The 18804-nt window shown below is 45.1% G+C and overlaps 1 protein-coding gene across 1 annotated transcript in view; it reads left to right on the forward strand.

Moving 5' to 3' along the window:
• The first annotated feature begins 105 nt into the window (after positions 1–105).
• unc79 (UNC-79 domain-containing protein) overlaps positions 106–18804 on the forward strand; it is a 19796-nt gene continuing 1097 nt past the window's right edge. Inside the window, exons 1-53 of the mRNA XM_013310399.1 lie at positions 106–421; positions 2755–2874; positions 2996–3157; positions 3290–3460; positions 3547–3639; positions 3837–4022; positions 4368–4527; positions 4737–4809; positions 4888–4970; positions 5128–5259; positions 5457–5582; positions 5655–5776; positions 5900–6089; positions 6182–6281; positions 6367–6522; positions 6671–6773; positions 6849–6994; positions 7173–7278; positions 7492–7604; positions 7835–8035; positions 9115–9316; positions 9740–9975; positions 10162–10314; positions 10448–10584; positions 10708–10890; positions 11042–11198; positions 11285–11486; positions 11620–11811; positions 12158–12280; positions 13180–13312; positions 13383–13514; positions 13590–13695; positions 13804–13971; positions 14052–14295; positions 14386–14473; positions 14555–14660; positions 14737–14823; positions 14893–14969; positions 15085–15188; positions 15301–15390; positions 15590–15707; positions 15778–15872; positions 15946–16060; positions 16172–16320; positions 16498–16632; positions 16718–16856; positions 16937–17091; positions 17185–17312; positions 17386–17598; positions 17669–17897; positions 17966–18129; positions 18217–18410; positions 18533–18682. Coding sequence (XP_013165853.1) covers positions 367–421; positions 2755–2874; positions 2996–3157; positions 3290–3460; positions 3547–3639; positions 3837–4022; positions 4368–4527; positions 4737–4809; positions 4888–4970; positions 5128–5259; positions 5457–5582; positions 5655–5776; positions 5900–6089; positions 6182–6281; positions 6367–6522; positions 6671–6773; positions 6849–6994; positions 7173–7278; positions 7492–7604; positions 7835–8035; positions 9115–9316; positions 9740–9975; positions 10162–10314; positions 10448–10584; positions 10708–10890; positions 11042–11198; positions 11285–11486; positions 11620–11811; positions 12158–12280; positions 13180–13312; positions 13383–13514; positions 13590–13695; positions 13804–13971; positions 14052–14295; positions 14386–14473; positions 14555–14660; positions 14737–14823; positions 14893–14969; positions 15085–15188; positions 15301–15390; positions 15590–15707; positions 15778–15872; positions 15946–16060; positions 16172–16320; positions 16498–16632; positions 16718–16856; positions 16937–17091; positions 17185–17312; positions 17386–17598; positions 17669–17897; positions 17966–18129; positions 18217–18410; positions 18533–18682 — 7502 coding nt within the window. The 5' untranslated portion in view covers positions 106–366. The remainder of the gene's footprint in view (positions 422–2754; positions 2875–2995; positions 3158–3289; positions 3461–3546; positions 3640–3836; positions 4023–4367; positions 4528–4736; positions 4810–4887; positions 4971–5127; positions 5260–5456; positions 5583–5654; positions 5777–5899; positions 6090–6181; positions 6282–6366; positions 6523–6670; positions 6774–6848; positions 6995–7172; positions 7279–7491; positions 7605–7834; positions 8036–9114; positions 9317–9739; positions 9976–10161; positions 10315–10447; positions 10585–10707; positions 10891–11041; positions 11199–11284; positions 11487–11619; positions 11812–12157; positions 12281–13179; positions 13313–13382; positions 13515–13589; positions 13696–13803; positions 13972–14051; positions 14296–14385; positions 14474–14554; positions 14661–14736; positions 14824–14892; positions 14970–15084; positions 15189–15300; positions 15391–15589; positions 15708–15777; positions 15873–15945; positions 16061–16171; positions 16321–16497; positions 16633–16717; positions 16857–16936; positions 17092–17184; positions 17313–17385; positions 17599–17668; positions 17898–17965; positions 18130–18216; positions 18411–18532; positions 18683–18804) is intronic.

Here is an 18804-nt window from a genome sequence, read left to right on the forward strand (position 1 = left end):
AATATTTTCTAGTAATTTCATTTTTTATTCCTTAAAAAATATTGTAATGTAAAATTTTGAGTTTTTATTTCGTAGATTTGATTCGATCATAACATCGATATCACCGAATCGAGTGTTGACCTGTCAAAATAGACATCCCGATTTCCATCTTATTTTGATTTTGACAGCTTTGATACAACAATTTGCGCGCGCAGAAATGAAATTGTACGAGATCAATAGAACGAAGAGACGAGAAAATCTAGATTTAGGTCTCATCTCTTTCTCCCAGGCAGTATCTGTGTAGGATTTTAGCTCTATCCGGGGCTATATTGATGTTATCGATTGGGGTCCCGGCCGTTTTAGTACGTGAGAGCGACGGACATTCAAATGCAGGGCAGCTTCAGGATACAGTTGATAAATATGGGTACTCGTGCCGCTGCATGTAAGCAAAATATATTTTAAAATATTGCTTTAAAGCTATAACAACCTAACTACATCGCTGCCCTAGTATGGAGGAAAGTGTTATTTATTTTCTTGATATTTTTAAGTCGCAATTTCTATTCTAAATTTAAAAAGTTCTCACAAAGATTGCCTGTTTTTTGTTTATTTATACTTGTTTACATTTTTCTTTTAATTTTTATACAAAAATATTTCCTAACTTTAAAACAAAATTGCTGGGTTTTAATTTAATGTTTTAACATTTCATTATATTTACAAACTAATCAAATATATAACAACTTATTTCTATTATCATTCATTTAAGAATTGTAAGGAACATTGTTTTTATTTTTAAATTATTTTACTAGTTTATTCAATGATATAAACCTTTCCTATTACTAAGGCAGGCTTGCATGCACATTTACTACATTTCTTTTTCAGAGGATCATAAGGCCCTGTTTCCGACCGGCCTCATTCTTAGTGAAAGCTTTTTTTGTGTGTAATGCAGTCCACGCAGTTCGATATGCAGCTTCTCATGGAGCCGCTGAACCAGAAAGGTGAGCTCGTGAGTACGGGCCATGTTCGTTGTCGCAGTCCGCACACACCTGTCTTCTTCCACGCTTTGACTGTCCGACTGTCTGTTAATTTCATCCTGTTGCAACTAGTTCTGTTAACTGTTCTAACAGTGTGTGTGATGTTCCCTCAATCAATGTGTTCACTCTGATGTCTGTGCTGTACCTCTTTTGTTATGTTTGTCTTTATAGGTCTTTAGAGCAGAAAATCTATAGAGCTGTTACAAAATACATATGAACCGAGAAATATTAATGCTAAATTAATCATATATTTCTAAGTTGATGTTGGTGTTGTACATCAAAAAACTATCCTATGTTATACTTGTGTTGTGTTCTTGCACGGAAACCCAGTTCTTTATTTTGTGTCCCTATATGTTCTTCTGTATGTGTTTCCCAGTATATATGTTTGGTGTCTTCATGCCGTATTTGGTATTAGATATATAGATGGTTTAGTTTTATAAATATAACATTAATAAAGTTCTATCTAAGTCATGCAGTAATTGTAAACAAGTAAAGTAACAAATTTGAAAAAAAAATCAGATATCAAAGATTTTTTTTAACAAAAGAAAATTATTTATTAAAAACTATTTTAAAATTTTCCTTCATACAGTCATAATATAAGTTGTAACAATGGACTTATATGTTATTTATTATCTTTTTATAGTTAAAAAAAGAAATCCTTCTGATTGACATTGGTGGAGTGTAATCAAATAATCTTTTATATTTTTAAACTATATTAGAGTAAAACAGTTTTACTACCCGAATAACAGAGTAGGGCTAATTATTGATTAATTATCTGTACAAAAACTGATTATATTTAAATAACAGTAGCATATAACATATGCAATGGCAAGTAAATGATAGTTTCATATACATAAGTGGTTTATATACAGTGGTATATTATATGTTTGTCTTTGGCTCACCTTTCTTTCAGGACTTGAGCAGCTGTTTGCTATCCTCATATACATATATTCCTATTTCAACTAAGCACATATTTTTTAGTGTTACATATTATTTGGCATAATTTTTTATTTTTTATTTCTATAAATATAGTAAAAAAAATGTATTTTCATGTTGTTGTATGTAGATGCAGAATGTTATGAAAATTAATTGCATTTTGATTTGATATTGCATATAGGTTTATAAGCTTTTATGTGCTTATGCATGCTGCATTAAATAAAAAAATGTTAAATTTATTGTTTTATTTTTACATCATTTTATTTTAAAAATCTTAAAGCACAATGTTTTCTACATTGCTCATTTACAAGCAAACTTGTAACTAAACTACTGAAATGTTATGATTTGTAATAGAACCAGAGCTCTTCTTTTGAAACTTATAAACAAACGAGCGTTTATATTTTAATTATCATTTGTATATATGCACCTACTTCAACGTATAGTTATGCACGATTTAGAGATAGAATATTTTTACACCATATGCATTGCTCTTTAAAAGTGCAAGGCGTTTTTCGAATTAATAACAGGGATTTGATGTATTAAAATAAATAAAAGGAGAATTGTTAACACATCTTCTTCAGTGTCTTGCTGTATTTATGTATGGTTGATGTTACTGGAATTGTTCACTAAAATCTAAAGGAAGCTTATTATATTTTCCGGTGGTTCAACCCCATTGAAAGAGTGCAAACGTCACGATCTAAAGAAAGTCGGTATAAAGAGTAGGCGTGCTAAATTTATGCCAAAAAATGTGGCAACTTGTTTCCTTGTACTATTTAGCTTGTTATTGTGAATGTTGGTGTGCCGACAGTCACGGCGAAGATCCGGAGTCTGTACGACTTCCAGCTGCGGCTGATGCACAACATCCCTCCTCTGCCCTCCGGCATCGACATCGCCAACACCGTGAAGTACTTCTCACAGACGCTACTTAGTAAGTTATCTAAGAAATCAAAATATCTACAATATTTCCAATTTAAGTCTGTTTAATATTGGAAAGTTTATTATTGTAGTACTACTACTGGAACAACAAGTTTGCAATTTTTTTTCTGTAGGCGTTCTCAAAGATGTCCCACGCTCGCCTCTCGAGATGATCCGTGACGCGGACAGCGACGCCGAGCGCATGGCTCTGTACCCTAACTTGGACTACAAGGGGCTGTTCAATGCTATCTCACAATTGGTCGACTCTGCTCCACACATACAGTATGGTATCCAGGGTACGTGCAAATTGAAGCTTAAGAATTTTTAACTAACAAAATAAAATCCACATTGAATGGTCTTAAGTCGTTTTGATTTCAAACTACTGCGATCAAGACTAACCTAACACTTGTGTTATATTTCGCGCGTAGCATTTGGGCAAGCAGTTCTGCAATGCCTGGGCTGCCTGCTGCCGTTTCTGGAGTACGACATGATCGACAACTTGCCCTACATGGTGGCGTACTGTGTGGCCGTGTTCCCCGCCTGCCTTCACCAGGAGATACTGCATCTATTGTGCTATTACATATTGCCATTCACTATCAGTAAGTTAATTGATACTGAGTCCGGTAGTATATTATTTAATATAACAAATATATAATATATTAGTTGTGTTAACTTTTTAATGTAGCGCGTAGATATTCCGGTATGGAGGAGGAGAGCCAGGCGTCTCAGTCAGTCGGCGCGATCATTATGATGGTGTTCCAGCACTCCAATAATCCAGGTATTAATTAATTTTTAAAACCCAAAAGTTCGAAGGTTTAAATAGATAGAAATATAAAGAAACCTGTGTAAGAATATTATTACATAGTAAGATAAGTAAACTTATGTAACACATTATTATCTCTGATTTTATGAAAGAGTAAGAGAGAGATGGAACATTTAACGTCATTAGAGACTCACTGTTAACGTTACGTCCAGCGCACCACTGCCAGCTGCTGGAATGCCTGATGTCGATGAAGCAGCAGACGGTGCGCGACGTGCTGTGTGTGGTGGCGCACGGTACGTGGGGAGCGCGTTTATCTGCCGCCAAGCTACTCTTCTATTACTGGCCACCCTTCGACGCTAACCTCTTCGATCGAAAGGGCCTGCTCTGCAAGTTCTCCAGTTAGTATACAACCAATCACAACCTTCTAGAGACCGCTATCAGCTCTTACGACTTCGGTCTCGGGGCTCGAGTCTACCCTTATTAAAGGTGACTAGGAGTAGGCCTTAGTACATTACGCTGACTAAGTGGATTGCTTTAGTAGAATAATCTGTGATCTTATATTTCTAGGAATTTGTTTCATTGCAGGTGAAATACTGCTATTATTATAGCAAAATAACTTTCGACTTCTCACAAAAAGGAATTTTCTTTAGAAAGCGACTTACTTTTCTGGATAATCTCTAATCAAACAAAAACGAGAAGAGTCCTTGCTGTATGCTTCTAATGGAGTGGTTGTTGATGTGTAGATGACCTGGTGCCGTTCCTGTGCCAGCGCGACATGTGTCCCAACGCAGGCAGTGCGGAGGCAGCCAAGGTGTGCTACGACCACTGCATCAGTGTCACCTTCGCCTCTGACACACCGCCGCCGCTTTACCTCTGCATTGAATGTGCTAACGAGATACACAGGTACACCATCACACCTGATACCCAAGAAACGTCTCACAAGTTATATGTTAAATGTCTCCCTAGTATGAGAAATTTACAACAAGGCACTCCCATTTAGAATTTGTGGGGTAGGAAAAGGTGTCACGAAAATACAATGCTAATTGATTGATATACGTTTTTTGACGATTTTGGAACACAAAAGTTCATCATAAATATTTTAATTTATACAGAGAACATCCTAACCAACGGTTCTTTGACATCCTTCATCCTCAGCAGCAGGTATCCATGGTCTGCGAGAATAAGGTATTTTCAAAATTAGCTTGTGTTGATAGTATTTACTTGATCCTCAAGTTTTTCTTATTAAATTGATATTTATGTTAGAACTGCCGCTCGACGGACAAATCTGCATACTCCATCTGCTTCTCCAACGAGTGTGCCAGTTACAATGGCAACCATCCTATCAGGTGAATATTACAAAACGGTTTCCTTCTTTAGGTCTACAGCCCTTTGTGGGTTTGGCTTCGTGGAACAATTTCTTGCATCTCCGTCTGTTTAGCTATCTATTAAGTTATTTTCATCAACATTTATAGCGTGAGCTTTAATGTTTGTAAACATATGTAGATACTGCCAGCAGTGTCACGGCAACCGACACAACAGCCGGCGCGGCGGCGACCACGTGACGCACGCGCGTCTGCCGCCCGCCTGGCACATGGACTCCGACATGCAGACCAACCTCGTCGAGGCCATCATCAGGCGAGTACACATTGAAAAACTAAAACATTTTGGTATCAGCAACCAGTGATTGACCTCTTATCAAATTATTTGGATCCTTGTCAATTTTCATTCGTGCTTAAATTCGCCATCATACATATATTGTCTTAATGTTCTAGTGACTTCAAAGTATCGTATCATTATGGTACAGAATTCCTGATCGTAGTAACGTTCCGTAGCCTGCTAAAGGAAGCGAAGCCGATCAACATGGAGGATCCCGACAGCGGCAGCGAGCAGCTGGGGCCGCCGCTGTGCGTGCAGCTACCGGATCCTATATCCGTGGAAGACCGACAGCTGCTAGGCAGGTGAGGAATAGCTCCAAAGAAGACCGCGCCGTAATACTTGCCACTCGTGTCATCCTATTCCTCGTGTTATAGATACGGTGTGTGGCTGATGGTGGGGCTATGCACGCCCAATCCCGACACGCCGGAGGAGATCCTAGGCAGGCTTCTATCAGTGCTGTTCCACTGGTTTCATGTCACCTCCTTCTCCTATACCGGTACCTACATCTTACGAAAACTTCCTTATTCTAATTTTAAAAAAGGACAGCGCAATCTGCCTGACTGCTCTACCCTCGTGCGCTGAGTATATGGAAGGCGATAAATATTTGTTGTGGTGTCAGGTGAGATAGCGAACACAGTGGAGAAGTTGAAACTGGAGCACGTGTGCGGGTGGGTGCGGCTGGTGGCGGAGAGTCACGCGCGCGTGTTGCTGCACTGCCTGCTGCCGCACCCGCCGCCACACGCGCGACACGCCGGACACTGGGACACGCTCGCCTCCAAGACTCAGCACCTCAAGGAGGGGCTCAACAGGTGCGATAATACACGAACATCATACTAACCGCCATACCACCAGTACTGACATGATAATTAATTTCTGTACAAAACAACGTTTTTTTTTACAGACTATATTGCTTGATTCCATATGGCATCATCACCCAGTCCATCTGGGATTCCATAATGCCAGCTTGGATGGAAGCTATCTGTACAGATGTACCGGAAAAAGTAAGATATTACACATACAAGTCAACAAATTACTAAAACCAACACATTAACAACATAACAGCAGTAAAAATGACGCATCTGTTAGGAGCTGATGGAACTAAAGGTTCCCGTGGGTAAGATCCTGGAGGCGGAGGGCGGTATGGGGTGTCTGGAGGAGCGCAACTTGTACAGCTTTGCGGCTCAGCGCGTGGGCTCGCAGCCGCGCCCGGAGGCCGTGCTGCCCGTCCTCGACTGGTTCCAGGTACCCTGGATAAGTCTTCCAAAACATCGAAATAATTCTGCATATTTCTCAATAATTCTCGAGTTATCTGACAAGAACTGACTCATAAGTTCATAATATCAATATAATGCAATAGGAGACAATATTCATAATGTTGTATTCGTTCCAGACAATATCACTCCTAGAAGTGAAAATACCATTGTCCCAGCTGTTTGATCTGTTCAGCCATTGTGTCATCAACATGCCAGAAAACTTGGTCAAAGCTCCTTCAGGTATAAAAGCAGACCTATTGGAGATATTTTATTATTACTATTAGCTTACTTATATTTATCTATATTGTTTTTCAGAAAGCGTCAAGTCAAAAGACACGGAGACGAACGGCTCATCCGAAGGCACGGACAAGGAGAAGGAGAAAGACAAGGATAAAGAGGAGGAGATCAAGCCTCAGAACTTGACGTGCTGCATCTTGATGCTGGACATATTACTGAAGCAGGTGAACTAAGGTCTTCTGGACACTGACAGCTTCAAGCAGCAGATCGTGTCTGAAGCTTTTACTTTAGTTTACTGTAGCTGTACTGAACTTTTATTATAATCAGCAATCATTGTGTAATAATTTCGCAGTGTTATTGTAATATTTGTGCAATATCAGTAAGGTAGGCATTGTCTTTCAGCTGGAGCTGCAGCAGAGCCGCGTCAACATCCAGAACGTGAGCAGCGAGGCCACGCGCCTGCTGCGTCTCATGCTCAAGGCAAATCAGGCCAACACTATAGAGCATGGTGAGGGACCCTTCTGATGTCACATGTATAGACATACAAGTATAATCTACTTTAGACTTGTCGGTGATATTGCTGCGTATTACTTTACGATAGATATTCAGTCTTCTATACCTTGCTATCTGTCTTCTATATTATCGTTTAACGACGTTAAATCTCGTATAATTGTTCTTTTAAAAGTATAGTGTTGCGAATGTTTTGCGTTGTGCGGTACAGCGCAGTGCCTGGCTGGCGGCGCGTGCTCCTACTGCTCGGCGGCGGCGCTCTGCCAGCAGCTGGGCGTGCGTCTCGTGCGCGCACTCGTGCCCCGCACGCCCAGGCACAACGAGGTGGGTACACCGTCCGTACATATGGGTACACTTACCCAGCACGTGGGTACACTGCTACACAAGTGTATCATTTTTGCATTGCATTTAGTGCCGTATACTTGGGTATACACATTGGACAGAAGGCAGAAGAATATTCTTGTCCCCAAAATACCAAAACAAATGCAAAATAAATGTCATTTTTATCCATGTTAAACATGTGTTAATAAAATATCTCTTCAATTTGAATCCAGCCATCGATAGACGAGACTTGGTGTGAGAGTCAACTGAAGAAGAACCAGTCCGAGGAGGAGAGGAGCAAGTCCGGGGGCACTCCCGCCGCTTCAGTGGACGGTTTGATGTCCATAGCGGGCGCACATGCGCACGCGCACGCTCACGCGCACGTGCTCGGCGACAAGAGCTCTGTGGGCGGAGTGTTGGTGCACATGCCGCATGTGAGTGCTGCTCCTTGCTTCTACATTTACACGTCTTCGTTTGATTTGGCGGGAGACGCTATACTTTATACAATTTTTACATTTATAAAGCAAGCTTGTAAATAAGCGTTTCGATTTTCTTTATACTTTAATGTCTGCATGTTAACATATTGCAAGTCATCTTTTAACAATTTTTAATTAATTTTAATGTCACTATGGGAACAATCTATCACCTCCGGTTTGTTCCTTTGAACATTATTAAAATGATAAAATAAATAATGAAATAGAGTTAAATAAAATTATAACGAGGCTTGTAAGCAAATCAAAAAATACAAAAAACCACGTACTAAGGTGACGTGACGTACCCAGTTATTGGCCACTGGAAGCTTACGAGTCTCTACTTAAATATTTAGAGTGTGTCTAGAACAGCAAATTGTGTACTGGTTATTTACTTATCCGAGCAGAGAAAAGAACTATGGATTAAAAAAAACTATTAAAATTTGAGATTTTTTTTTATCCTAACCTCGTCTAAACAAATTATAATAGATTTCCATTTTAGTTCTTTCCTCTTTTTATAACATGATTTTATCACGGACTCTACCAATAAGCAATTTGCAATAATCTCTACGAAATACGTAGTTTATTTTCGGCTTAAAATTTCCCGCCAAATCTCACGAGCAAGTCAAATTAACTTCCTTTAGTGTTTTTATTTTCTAGTTTAAAGCAGGTAAAAGTCTTTGCCTAACCACCAATACAGCTTCAGGATAAATTTAAAAAATCTCCATTAATTAAAAATTGCCAATTAATATTTATGAGAACTAATTTTTAAATGTATCTTTCTGTTTTTTTTTTTACTTATTTAGATGTTTAAACTTCATTTACTTTTTTTAAAACGCTGTTAGCTCATAGACTTATACATTAAGTAGCTCTTAGACTATAAAAAAGTCTAATGACGTATAAATAGGGCTTTCATTAATACGATTTGTTTTGATCTTTCTTTATGTTTGAAAGAAAACTAGAATAGTACGTTTTTTGTGTTATTTTAAACATCCTGATGTGTGTATTTGGGGTAGGCATGAACTTAAATAATAGATGTATAGTTTGTTCATTTCATGCAACTGTCTCTCATAAGCGACGTCGGTTCGGACGGCACTCTCACTAAGTCGTCAGGTGAATCGCAAGTATGTCTCTTTGTCTTACCTTTTCCTCGCTTATTTCACGTGTTTATTGATTTTATATGTTGCGTGTATGTGTCTTTTTATATAGCGATCGATGTACTTCATTTTATTAAATTACGAGGAAGCTTGAAATGATATTAAAACATGGATTTTAACTGGGTGGAACCGTTTTTATGAGTTCATTTCACGTTTTCTAAAAAAAAATAAAAAAAAAAACCTGACTAATCCAAATAAAGATGTAAAATAAAAATAATAAGGCATGTTGCTTTTTAAAAGGCTTATAAAATTTTTGCTCAATTATTTTTAATCTTTATGTTTCGAAAAAGAACATTTCAAGGCAATTCCTTGGTAAGTACGGTGTTTAGTGAAAATTAATAAATAATATTTAATTCAAAATAATAAAATGTCTATTAATTTTGTGTAATTTGATGTCGAACTATTTGAGTTGCTAATCGCTTTACAAAAACAATCGTTTCCCGATTTTTTAATAAAGCAGAAAAAGCTTTGAATCACAATATTACTATCCTATGCGTACCATGTATTTAATTTGGCACATCGGAAACAGGAGCGAGAGAGATATCAATAACGGAGCTTGTGCGAATATCTGTTTCATATCGGACGTGTGAAATGTGTTGTACTGCGCAGATAATGACGGCGACAGTGGAGACGATAACAGAACAACTGGACATGGCGGCCAGCTTGCCCCCCGCCGAGCGCCCGCCGCTCGCCACCGCGCACACCGTCACCCTCACAGACACTGACGTCGCCACCGCCACCGCTGATGTAATCTATTTATATCTTTCTCATTGTCCTACTCAGAGTCCTTTAAGCGGTACTATTAGTTAATGTAACCTTCTGTAACTTGCTACTCATGATTATATAAGTAATGATGTCATGACTTTAGAACATTGCCTTATAGAACAATTAATTAATAGGAACTATGTATGTACCCTTCAATTGCATGTACAGATATCAACTCCCAACCTGGTCGGCGAGCACGAGGCGACGGGCGAGTCTGTGGAGGAGGACATGACCAATTTCTGGCCCACCTCCGCCGGCAAGTTCCACTTCTGCATCGACGAGCTGCCGCAGGAGTTGCAGTACATACATCAGCTGCTGCAGGTCAAAATAATTAAACTTAAAACTTAAATCTTCTAGAAAATGTAACGTGTTCCTTCGAGCCAGATGTTGCTTTATAATGTAATAACATGATGTATACTGCAACTTCTTACGTATTTAAATTGTTATTTTATAGGAACTAAAGAACACATCGCGGCCGGACATCCTGTATCACCTGCTGCAGTGCCTGCAGGTGCTGGTCCTCAACACTGACGCGCTGGCCGAGCACCGCGGCTTCCTCATATGGTGCCAGGAGAACCTGCTCATTGACAAGTACGTATTAAATAGGAACCGAGAAGATTACTTTCATTGTGACAATCCAGACAGTGTGCAGACTTTTTGATTTCCTGACATATTGGTAAGCGGTTGGTACTGAATTAGTTGTTGTCTGTGCAGCCTGTGGAACGTGTGCGACGCGTCTCAGTCACACATCAGCTCGGTGGCGGTGCCCATCCTGCTGCACTGCGTCACGCTGGCGGGCGGCGCGGACGTGCTCTGCGCGCTCGTGCGGGACAGCTTCCACCAGCCAGACCCCAAGAAACGCTTCACTGCCGTCGAGAGGGTCATACTCATCATTAGGTAATCTATCATTACCTCACATTCCGCTATCACTGCCTCGTCCTTCAATACGAGATATGCGAAAGAGATACACTCTATCTCTTCTCTTTCTTCTATCTATGTTTGTTGATGTTTGCACAGACTATTGAGTGAGTGACAAGTACTGTGTCAGGTTCATGGACGGGTCTCCGGTGCGCAGCAGTCTGCCGCTGCAGACCGCACTGGCAACCGCCTTCTGCTACCTCATCACCAGCATGGACGACATCTGCGTGTACGTGGCCCAGCGCGCCACCCTCTACATCGGCACCATACACGACAGCGCCATCGAGGTTAACACACGCTGCTGTTATGAAGGATACGTTGCTAGTCACACACTCAAGGCATTCGCTGTAGTTATAATGTCGACGGTTCCTAGTTGCTGCTGTACTGCCTGGAGACGCAGTTCGACCTGGTGATAGTGGACCGGCCGACGGTGCTGCAGGCCGTGTACCAGCTGCACAACACGCTCAGCGACCGCCGCATCCTCACCTGGGACTTCTTCCTTAACCGCTTCGAGACTCTGCTGCTCGAGGCGCAGATCAATTCCAACAAGACTCTAGACTTTGCTAATTTACGAGGTTAGTTTTCCTGGTGAAGGGGAACCATGCGACCAACTATCACCACACAGCGTTGTCCACCGCCAGTGAGATAACAAGCGTCGATCAGCTGCAATGTTCGTTTAAAGACAAACTGTGGTGTAATGGTTTTCAGAGGTGGTGGGGGGCGACACGTCCTCGGAGTGGCTGGTGCACAAGGTGCGGCGCGCGCACGAGGCGCTGAGCGTGTCTGCGCGCGCCGCGCACGTGCACACGCTTAGCGGCTCTCTCGCCGCCAAGTGGCCCTACAAGCGCACCGTCTCCGCGCCCGCCGCTGTGCCGCCGCCGCCGCACGACCCTCGCCTCGGTAACCGCACCGCACACACCGCACCGCACACACCACACCGCACACACCGCACCGCACACACCACACCGCACACACCACACCGCACACACCACACCGCGCACACACCACACCGCGCACACACCACATACCACAAACAGCTCTGACATGTAACATTTTAATAAATAATTATTTTAATACTATTGTACCAAATACTAAATAATTAACTTAAGACAAATATCAACAAAAATCTTAATAAATTTAGTTTCCATTATTATTTTCTTTAATTTTCAATTAAGTAACATATTTAGTTGTCTAAACGGCTCCGTCGAGTTAAATAGATGGATAACAGAGTGACGTATGTACGCAGAGCGCGAGAAAGTGTACTCGCGCCAGTACTCGGCGCCGCTGCTAAAGCGTAAAACCTCGCGGTTCGGTCTCGGCCAGCTGCTGGCGCCGCAGCCGCTCGCCGCCCGCAACAACAACCTGCACGGTTTGTCTCTGCTCTCTATCTGTAGCCTCCGCATCGCACACCCAACAATAACCCTTTTACATACCAAATTCACTTATAGTTTTGGAGACAGTCTCCAAAAGTCCTTTAACCTCGTTTCTGATCTTGGATTCCATTTGTCTTTTCAGACGTTGTCCGTATTAAAATGTCTAGATTGCACCAAAGCTTGCACCTAACAAATTGGCTGCACTGCACGCTTCCATAAACCACCTTTTGCTAATAATTGCTTAGCTAGGAATCTTGTGAATACGATGAAATATCATAGATTTTAGAATAAAATGCCTCAAGTATTCAAATCTTTGACGGTTCTCAAAAAGATAATTAATTGTGATGACAGCCGTTTGTAAGATTAATCTGTTAATGTATTACTTTATTTTCTTTAGTTGTTATTGTTCAGTTTTTATTAATTTATGAAATTAAGTTATGGTGGTCCACGAACGGGCCCTTGCGGTACTCCATCAAGTCAAGAGTTTTTTAAATACAAAATATGCTGTTTTTTTAATAAAGTAAAAGTAGTTTTCTTAAATTAAAACTACTATTACTTTCTTATCTCAGAATTAAGTCTTAAATTTTGTCAATCTTTGCAAATGCATGTGTAACTTTGTCAAATGCCTTTGCCTTGATCGTAGTTTTTAAAACTACTGATAATATTTTATTGTTAAGTTTGTGACCTGCATTTTAGTGCTTTTCGACGGCTCTAACATTTACTACACAAGATTAATTCAAAATTTTATTATATAATATTTTAAAACTTGTGTTTTAAAATTAATCAATACAAGATGGAAAAATGATAATCCAATGATGACCATCTCTTTACATTTTAAGGTTTTTCCTATGTCTTAAGATTTATGTAAAGGCTGATATTGACATGACACTTGCAGAGGGTTTCCACACGTTGTCGGGGCGGTCGCCCGACGAGGCGCTGCCGATCTTTCTGCCAAAAGTGGACATCGATGAGACCGACAAAGAGACAACCAACCTACTCGTATTTCTTCTCATGCAATTTTTGTCGAGGTAACTTTTACTCTTTTCTCATCTACTTCCATGAATTGAATCACATTAATTAGAAAGTTGTTGTATTTAGATCAGACCAGGCGCATCCCAGCGAGGACAAGGCGACGCAGCGCACGCAGGACCTCGTGCTGAAGCACCTCTTCCAGCTGCTCGGATACAACTGCAACGAGAAGTACTTCCACGTGTCCCCGCACGCCATGAGGTACATCTGCATCTCATTCTAGCTATGCTTATGTTTCATTACTATCAGGACATACATTGGAATTGTTTTCCGCAGGAAGTCTTCCATGTTCAACGCGTTCATGGCCAACCTGCCGCAGGTGCTGGACCAGAACCATGTGATGGGCGGCAGCATTGCGGAACCCACGTTACTCGTGCTGCAGGTTTATATATCACTTTCTAGCATTAGCAAAAGGGCCATCCACGATAAAATTGATCTTTTTGAAGATTTTTAGCAGACTTCATAAAAGTTCTGATCTCGTCACTTCCAGTACTGCTGCAGCCCGGCGTCGGGCAGCACGGCGGGTGTGGGCGGGGCGGCGGGCGCGGGCGGGGCGGCGGGTGCGGTGGGCGGGGCCGCGCACTCGCACACGCTGGCCGCGCTCGAGCCGCACGTGCGCCGCAACTGGCTGCTCGCGCTCATCGTCGTGCTCTACAAGGTGCACCACTAGATATTACATCGACAACGTCGACCCAACGGCAGTCTTCACCATTCACAATAATATTATCTGGTCCTCAGTACCACTACAGCGGCGGCGCGCTGTGCGGCCTGGCGGTGGGGCTGGTGCGCGCGGTACTCAACTCCGTGGAGGCGCAGTACCACCAGTGCAAGCGCATCCCGCCCATGCTGCTGCTGCCCCACCTGCACCACGCCCCCTCGGCCCCGCCCGCACCGCCCCCGCCCCCCACACACCACACGCCCCCCCAGCCCGCGCACCCCGCACACCCCGCACACTCCGCGCAGACACCACGCAACGCTAGAGGTACACTCGACGGCAGGAGACCAAACAAGAATTACCCTTTTCTCTTCGATTCTGACTTTTGTCTCTAAAATGTACTTTTGTCGCGTTCAGATGCCAGCCAGCCGTCCCTGAAGATGGACGAGGGCAACGCCAGCCACAAGTCGCCCTCTCACTGGTCCGACCCGCCCGAATCCGCCAAGTATGTTACATTCCTCTACCCGCAGCGCCGGGAACCGGTCTTCCTGTCTGATGGTCCTCACGTGAGTGGCTCGCGGTGCAGGTACCAGCAGTGGAGCGTGGAGCAGGAGTCCTCGGAGAGCGAGCTGATCGCCATCCCCGAGACCAGCGACAAGTCCGACACCACCGTGCACGGCAGCACCGCGCCGGTGACCGCCGCCCCCACACGAGTCACATCTATTTGAAACTTTTCCTTTTAAATAATATTTACTTTGTGTATGTCAGGGGTCATTCGACGAGCCGTCGCACTGCGAGGATCCGCCGCGCATTGACGTGCAGCCCCTCTGTGTACATCCCTCCCACTCCAAGCCGGTCAGTATACCCTCACTGTCACTGACTCGATAATCACAGACTCGATGTAAAATTATGATCGCATTCCAGCCGACGAGCGGGACGCGATCGGGACACCATCTCTCCACCAGCTCCTCTGTCTCCATCGGCAGTGATTCTTCCAACTTGTAAGTACCGCTCGGCAAACTTAACAAAAAATATTTAAATGGTCCTTTATAATTGGTTTTTAAAACTGTAGTAAAAAAACTTATTTTTATGGATAATTAAAAGTATTTTGTTAAGAAAATCTACGCCGATGAGCGGCCAGTCTGTGGAGGTGTGGCCCGACCAGTACGGGCAGACCTCGCCGCGCGCCAACGTGCTCGGCAAGCAGAAGAAAATCCTTGGTGAGATATATTATATTAAACAAAACTATGGAATAACAACTTCGTTAGGTCTGACAATAATTCTCATTTATATTTTATGTAAATTAAGATTATAATTAAGATATTTCCCCAGCGGGCAGCAGCACGTCTCCGGACACTGCGCCGTCCTCTAACGGGGACGCGCTCGGCCCCGCCCCGCACCATCATCATCTGCGCAGCCCAGGTCCACTGCATTGTCTCATTAATTCATAACTATTGTAACACTTTCACAGGGCACCGAGTAGGTTCAGTTTATAAACGTTTACTGTTGATGGTTGATAAGCAAGCAGATATATCCAAAACGGAAAATTTACTCAGAAAAGTCACCTTCGACTACCATAGAAGAAGTAAAAAATGGTAAAGCTGTATATTGATGCGTGCAGGTCTCGCGTACGCGTCGCCCGAGTCCCCGCTGTCAAAGATGGAGGTGGCGTGGCACGCCCCGCCCCATCCCCGCCCTCCTCACACACACCAGCCCTTCCACATCCCGCCGCAGGAGAGGTCTGAGAACTACTACCGCACACTATATTTATTCTAAAGTTACACCTTAAATGAATCGTTCTCCCTACAGATTACTGCCGATCGGTCCGAAACCTAATAAGGAACAGTATCCCGTGTTTAATGCACTCGTGGACCGAGTGCGCGAGGCGCTCAGCTTGCCTCAGGGTAAGTCTGTTGAAGCACGCCGTCATGTCACCACGGGAGCCTGACTCTCTGACAAGTTTAAGTATGTTTGCAGATGACTCAACGGACAGAACGGACTCGAGCCGGTCCGAGGTTGAGCCCACACCCACGCCCACGCCCACCGGCCGACCGCAGGACTTGACCAAGAAGCTGTCCTCCGATAGCACCAGGTGATTTTATGACTACTTTGCCGCTAAGCTGACAAATGTGTTTACAAGAATAAGAACCATGTAACCGCGCATAACACATTTGTGTGTAAATCGAGTGTTCGCTCTTCGCAGTCGGTCGCCGCGCCGGCTGGCCCGCCAGGTCGCTCAGCTGGGCTCGCCGCCGCACGCGCCCGCGCCCCAGCACCCGGCTCAGTCCCACCTCCAGCACCAGAACCAGCCCCACCACACGCCGCGTTCCTCCGCCCGCCCCCACTCCACCGGTACGAACTTTTACAATCAGTAAGGAAACTTCAACAGTAGTCTGCTTCTTGCCACAGCCGACCGACATAACATACGGAACACTTAAACTTGCTTTTTTAAGATGATATCTAGTTATTTTGGTAAAACGAATGATATGAAAGTATAAAAAGTATATATATGTGTGTCTGTTTGCACAGAGAGCGGTCGTCCAGCGAGCGCGTGGTGGGGCGACGAGAGCCGCGCGGGGAGGCGCGCCGCACACGCCGCACCGCGCGCCCCGCCCCCAGCACGCACCCCCGTGCACCGCCCCGACGCCACGCTCTGCTACCGCTGTCAGTGCCCTGCTGCTGTCGCTGCTGCTGCTGCAGCACTCGGTACTGTTGATAGATAGGCTACAGTAACCTGTTGTTGTGTCAGGTGCGGAGTGCGGCAGCGCAGTGGAGCAGTACAGCGACGAGGAGCTGGGGCTGTGCATCATCGCGCTGGGCACCTTCATCCACCGCGAGCCCGCCTCCGCCGCGCCCATGCTGCCAGCGCTGCTCTACTGCATCAGCAGGTATACTGCCGACTTCGAATATCATCATATTGTTATCACGATCTGCTCACTATAGTCGTGTTGGTCTATGTGGCACGCAGCGTGGCGCAGCAGGGCAACTACTCGTGGCAGACGGACAGCAACGTGCGGCTGCCGGGCAGCGCCATGCTGGTCGCGCAGCAGTTCCTGCGCTGCGTGCTGCACCAGCTCGCGCCCAACAACGTCTTCCTGCAGATCTTCCTGCAGCGCACGCCCGGTACTCGCCTCTTACACACACATGTATATTGTTATTCCGCAGTTATGGCTTAAGAAGTGTTGCCGCGCTAACATGTGATTTGTATTATTTCAGAGAAGCAGCGTATAACATTCTTCAAGAGCATAGCGCAGGCCTTCGTGGACTTCAACGAGCTGTACCCGTGCGGGCCGCTGCAGCTGCTGCTCGAGCACCTCAACTCCAAGAAGTCCCTGCCCATTGACGTAACTTTAATTATATATACCGTAAGCTTACACTAATTGTACCGGTATATAAAGCCATCCCGCCACTATGCAGCAAATGCCGACGATAGCGGGCAACATCGCGATGTACCTGGAGTGCCTGGCGCCCGAGGCTCTGGGCCCGGCGGCGGCGTGTGGCGCGCTGCTGACTGCGCTGGACCAGCTGCTGCGCGGCGTGGCGCTGCAGCTGGCGCAGCTGGACGACGCGCTCCCGCTGCTGCGAGCCGCCGCCGCCGCCCTCCGCGTGCCCCAGGCCCACCAGCACAAGGTATACATTTCACCAGCTGCCCCCGCATGCCGCTGCAGCGCGCCGATGTCACCGTGGTCTTCCTCCACAGAGCATTTTGGAGCCGATCTCGAAGATCCTCAGCTACGCGGTGCAGAACTTCGTGGTGCGGCTGCCGCTGGCGTGCGAGGTGGCGGCGGCCTGCGTGCGGGCGTTCGGCCGCGACCGCGACAAGCTGCTGCTGTGCCGCGTCCTCGTCTTCGAGCTGGTGCAGGCGCTGCGCACCAAGACCACCGTGCCGGACGACAACCTCTTCATGCTCATACAATTCGTGCTGCAAGGTAAGTGGCTGCACGAATACATTTGCGGATAATTTGAATTCCTACTGGTAATAATGTATTGTTACCAGGTCGAGGGTGCACGTTGCTGCTGCCGCCGGCGCTGGGCGGAGCGTGGACCGCGGGCGCAGGAGACGCGCGCGAGCTGGCGGCGGGCGCGGTGGACTGCATGCGCCCGCACCTGCCCGACCTGCTCGACTTGCTGCACGATCCACATCTACTCAACAAAATCAAGGTCTCTTACCAATCTGTATATTTATTTAGACTCAATTGTCCTATATTTGACATCTTTCTTTTGCAAATTTGTTTTTTTTTACCGCAGGGTTCGGTGTCGAAGTCTATCGTGAACCGCAACCTGATCTGCCTGAACGAGGACACGCTGGGTGCTATCGTGAAGGGTGGCATCGCCCAGTACGTGGCCGCCGAGCTGGCGGCGGAGCAGGGGCGGGCGCGGCAGGAGCGCGCGCAGCCTGCCGCCCGGCACCACCTGCCCTGGCTCACCGCCGCGCTGCCTGGGTCGGTTAGCCAACAGTAACCACTTTTTAATTCTTTCTGTGTCCACACGCTGCACGTTATATTAGCTCGAAGGTGTCGGTTGTAATCCGTGAGTGTTCTCCAACTGGTTTTTATGTGAGTAGATCTCGCGAGGTGGGGGAGTGCGTGGGGCGCGTGCGTCAGCTGTCGTGGCTGGTGATGGGCGCGCTGTGCAACGCGCGCTCCGGTCAACCGCTGCAGCAGCCGGTGCCGCAGGACGCCACCTGCCACATCACAGACCACATACAGGTTATGTAGCTGACTCGATTGACAACTTGTCTAGTGCTTAGTGGAGAAATGATTATGAATGTATTGTTTGCAGACGATAATGTCGTCATACGTGGAGCAGGTGCGAGGTGGCGGTGGCGGGGGTGGG

This window comes from Papilio xuthus, unplaced genomic scaffold, assembly GCF_000836235.2.
Source record: "Papilio xuthus unplaced genomic scaffold, Pxut_1.1 DF827714.1, whole genome shotgun sequence".
NCBI classification, from domain to species: Eukaryota; Metazoa; Arthropoda; class Insecta; order Lepidoptera; family Papilionidae; genus Papilio; species Papilio xuthus.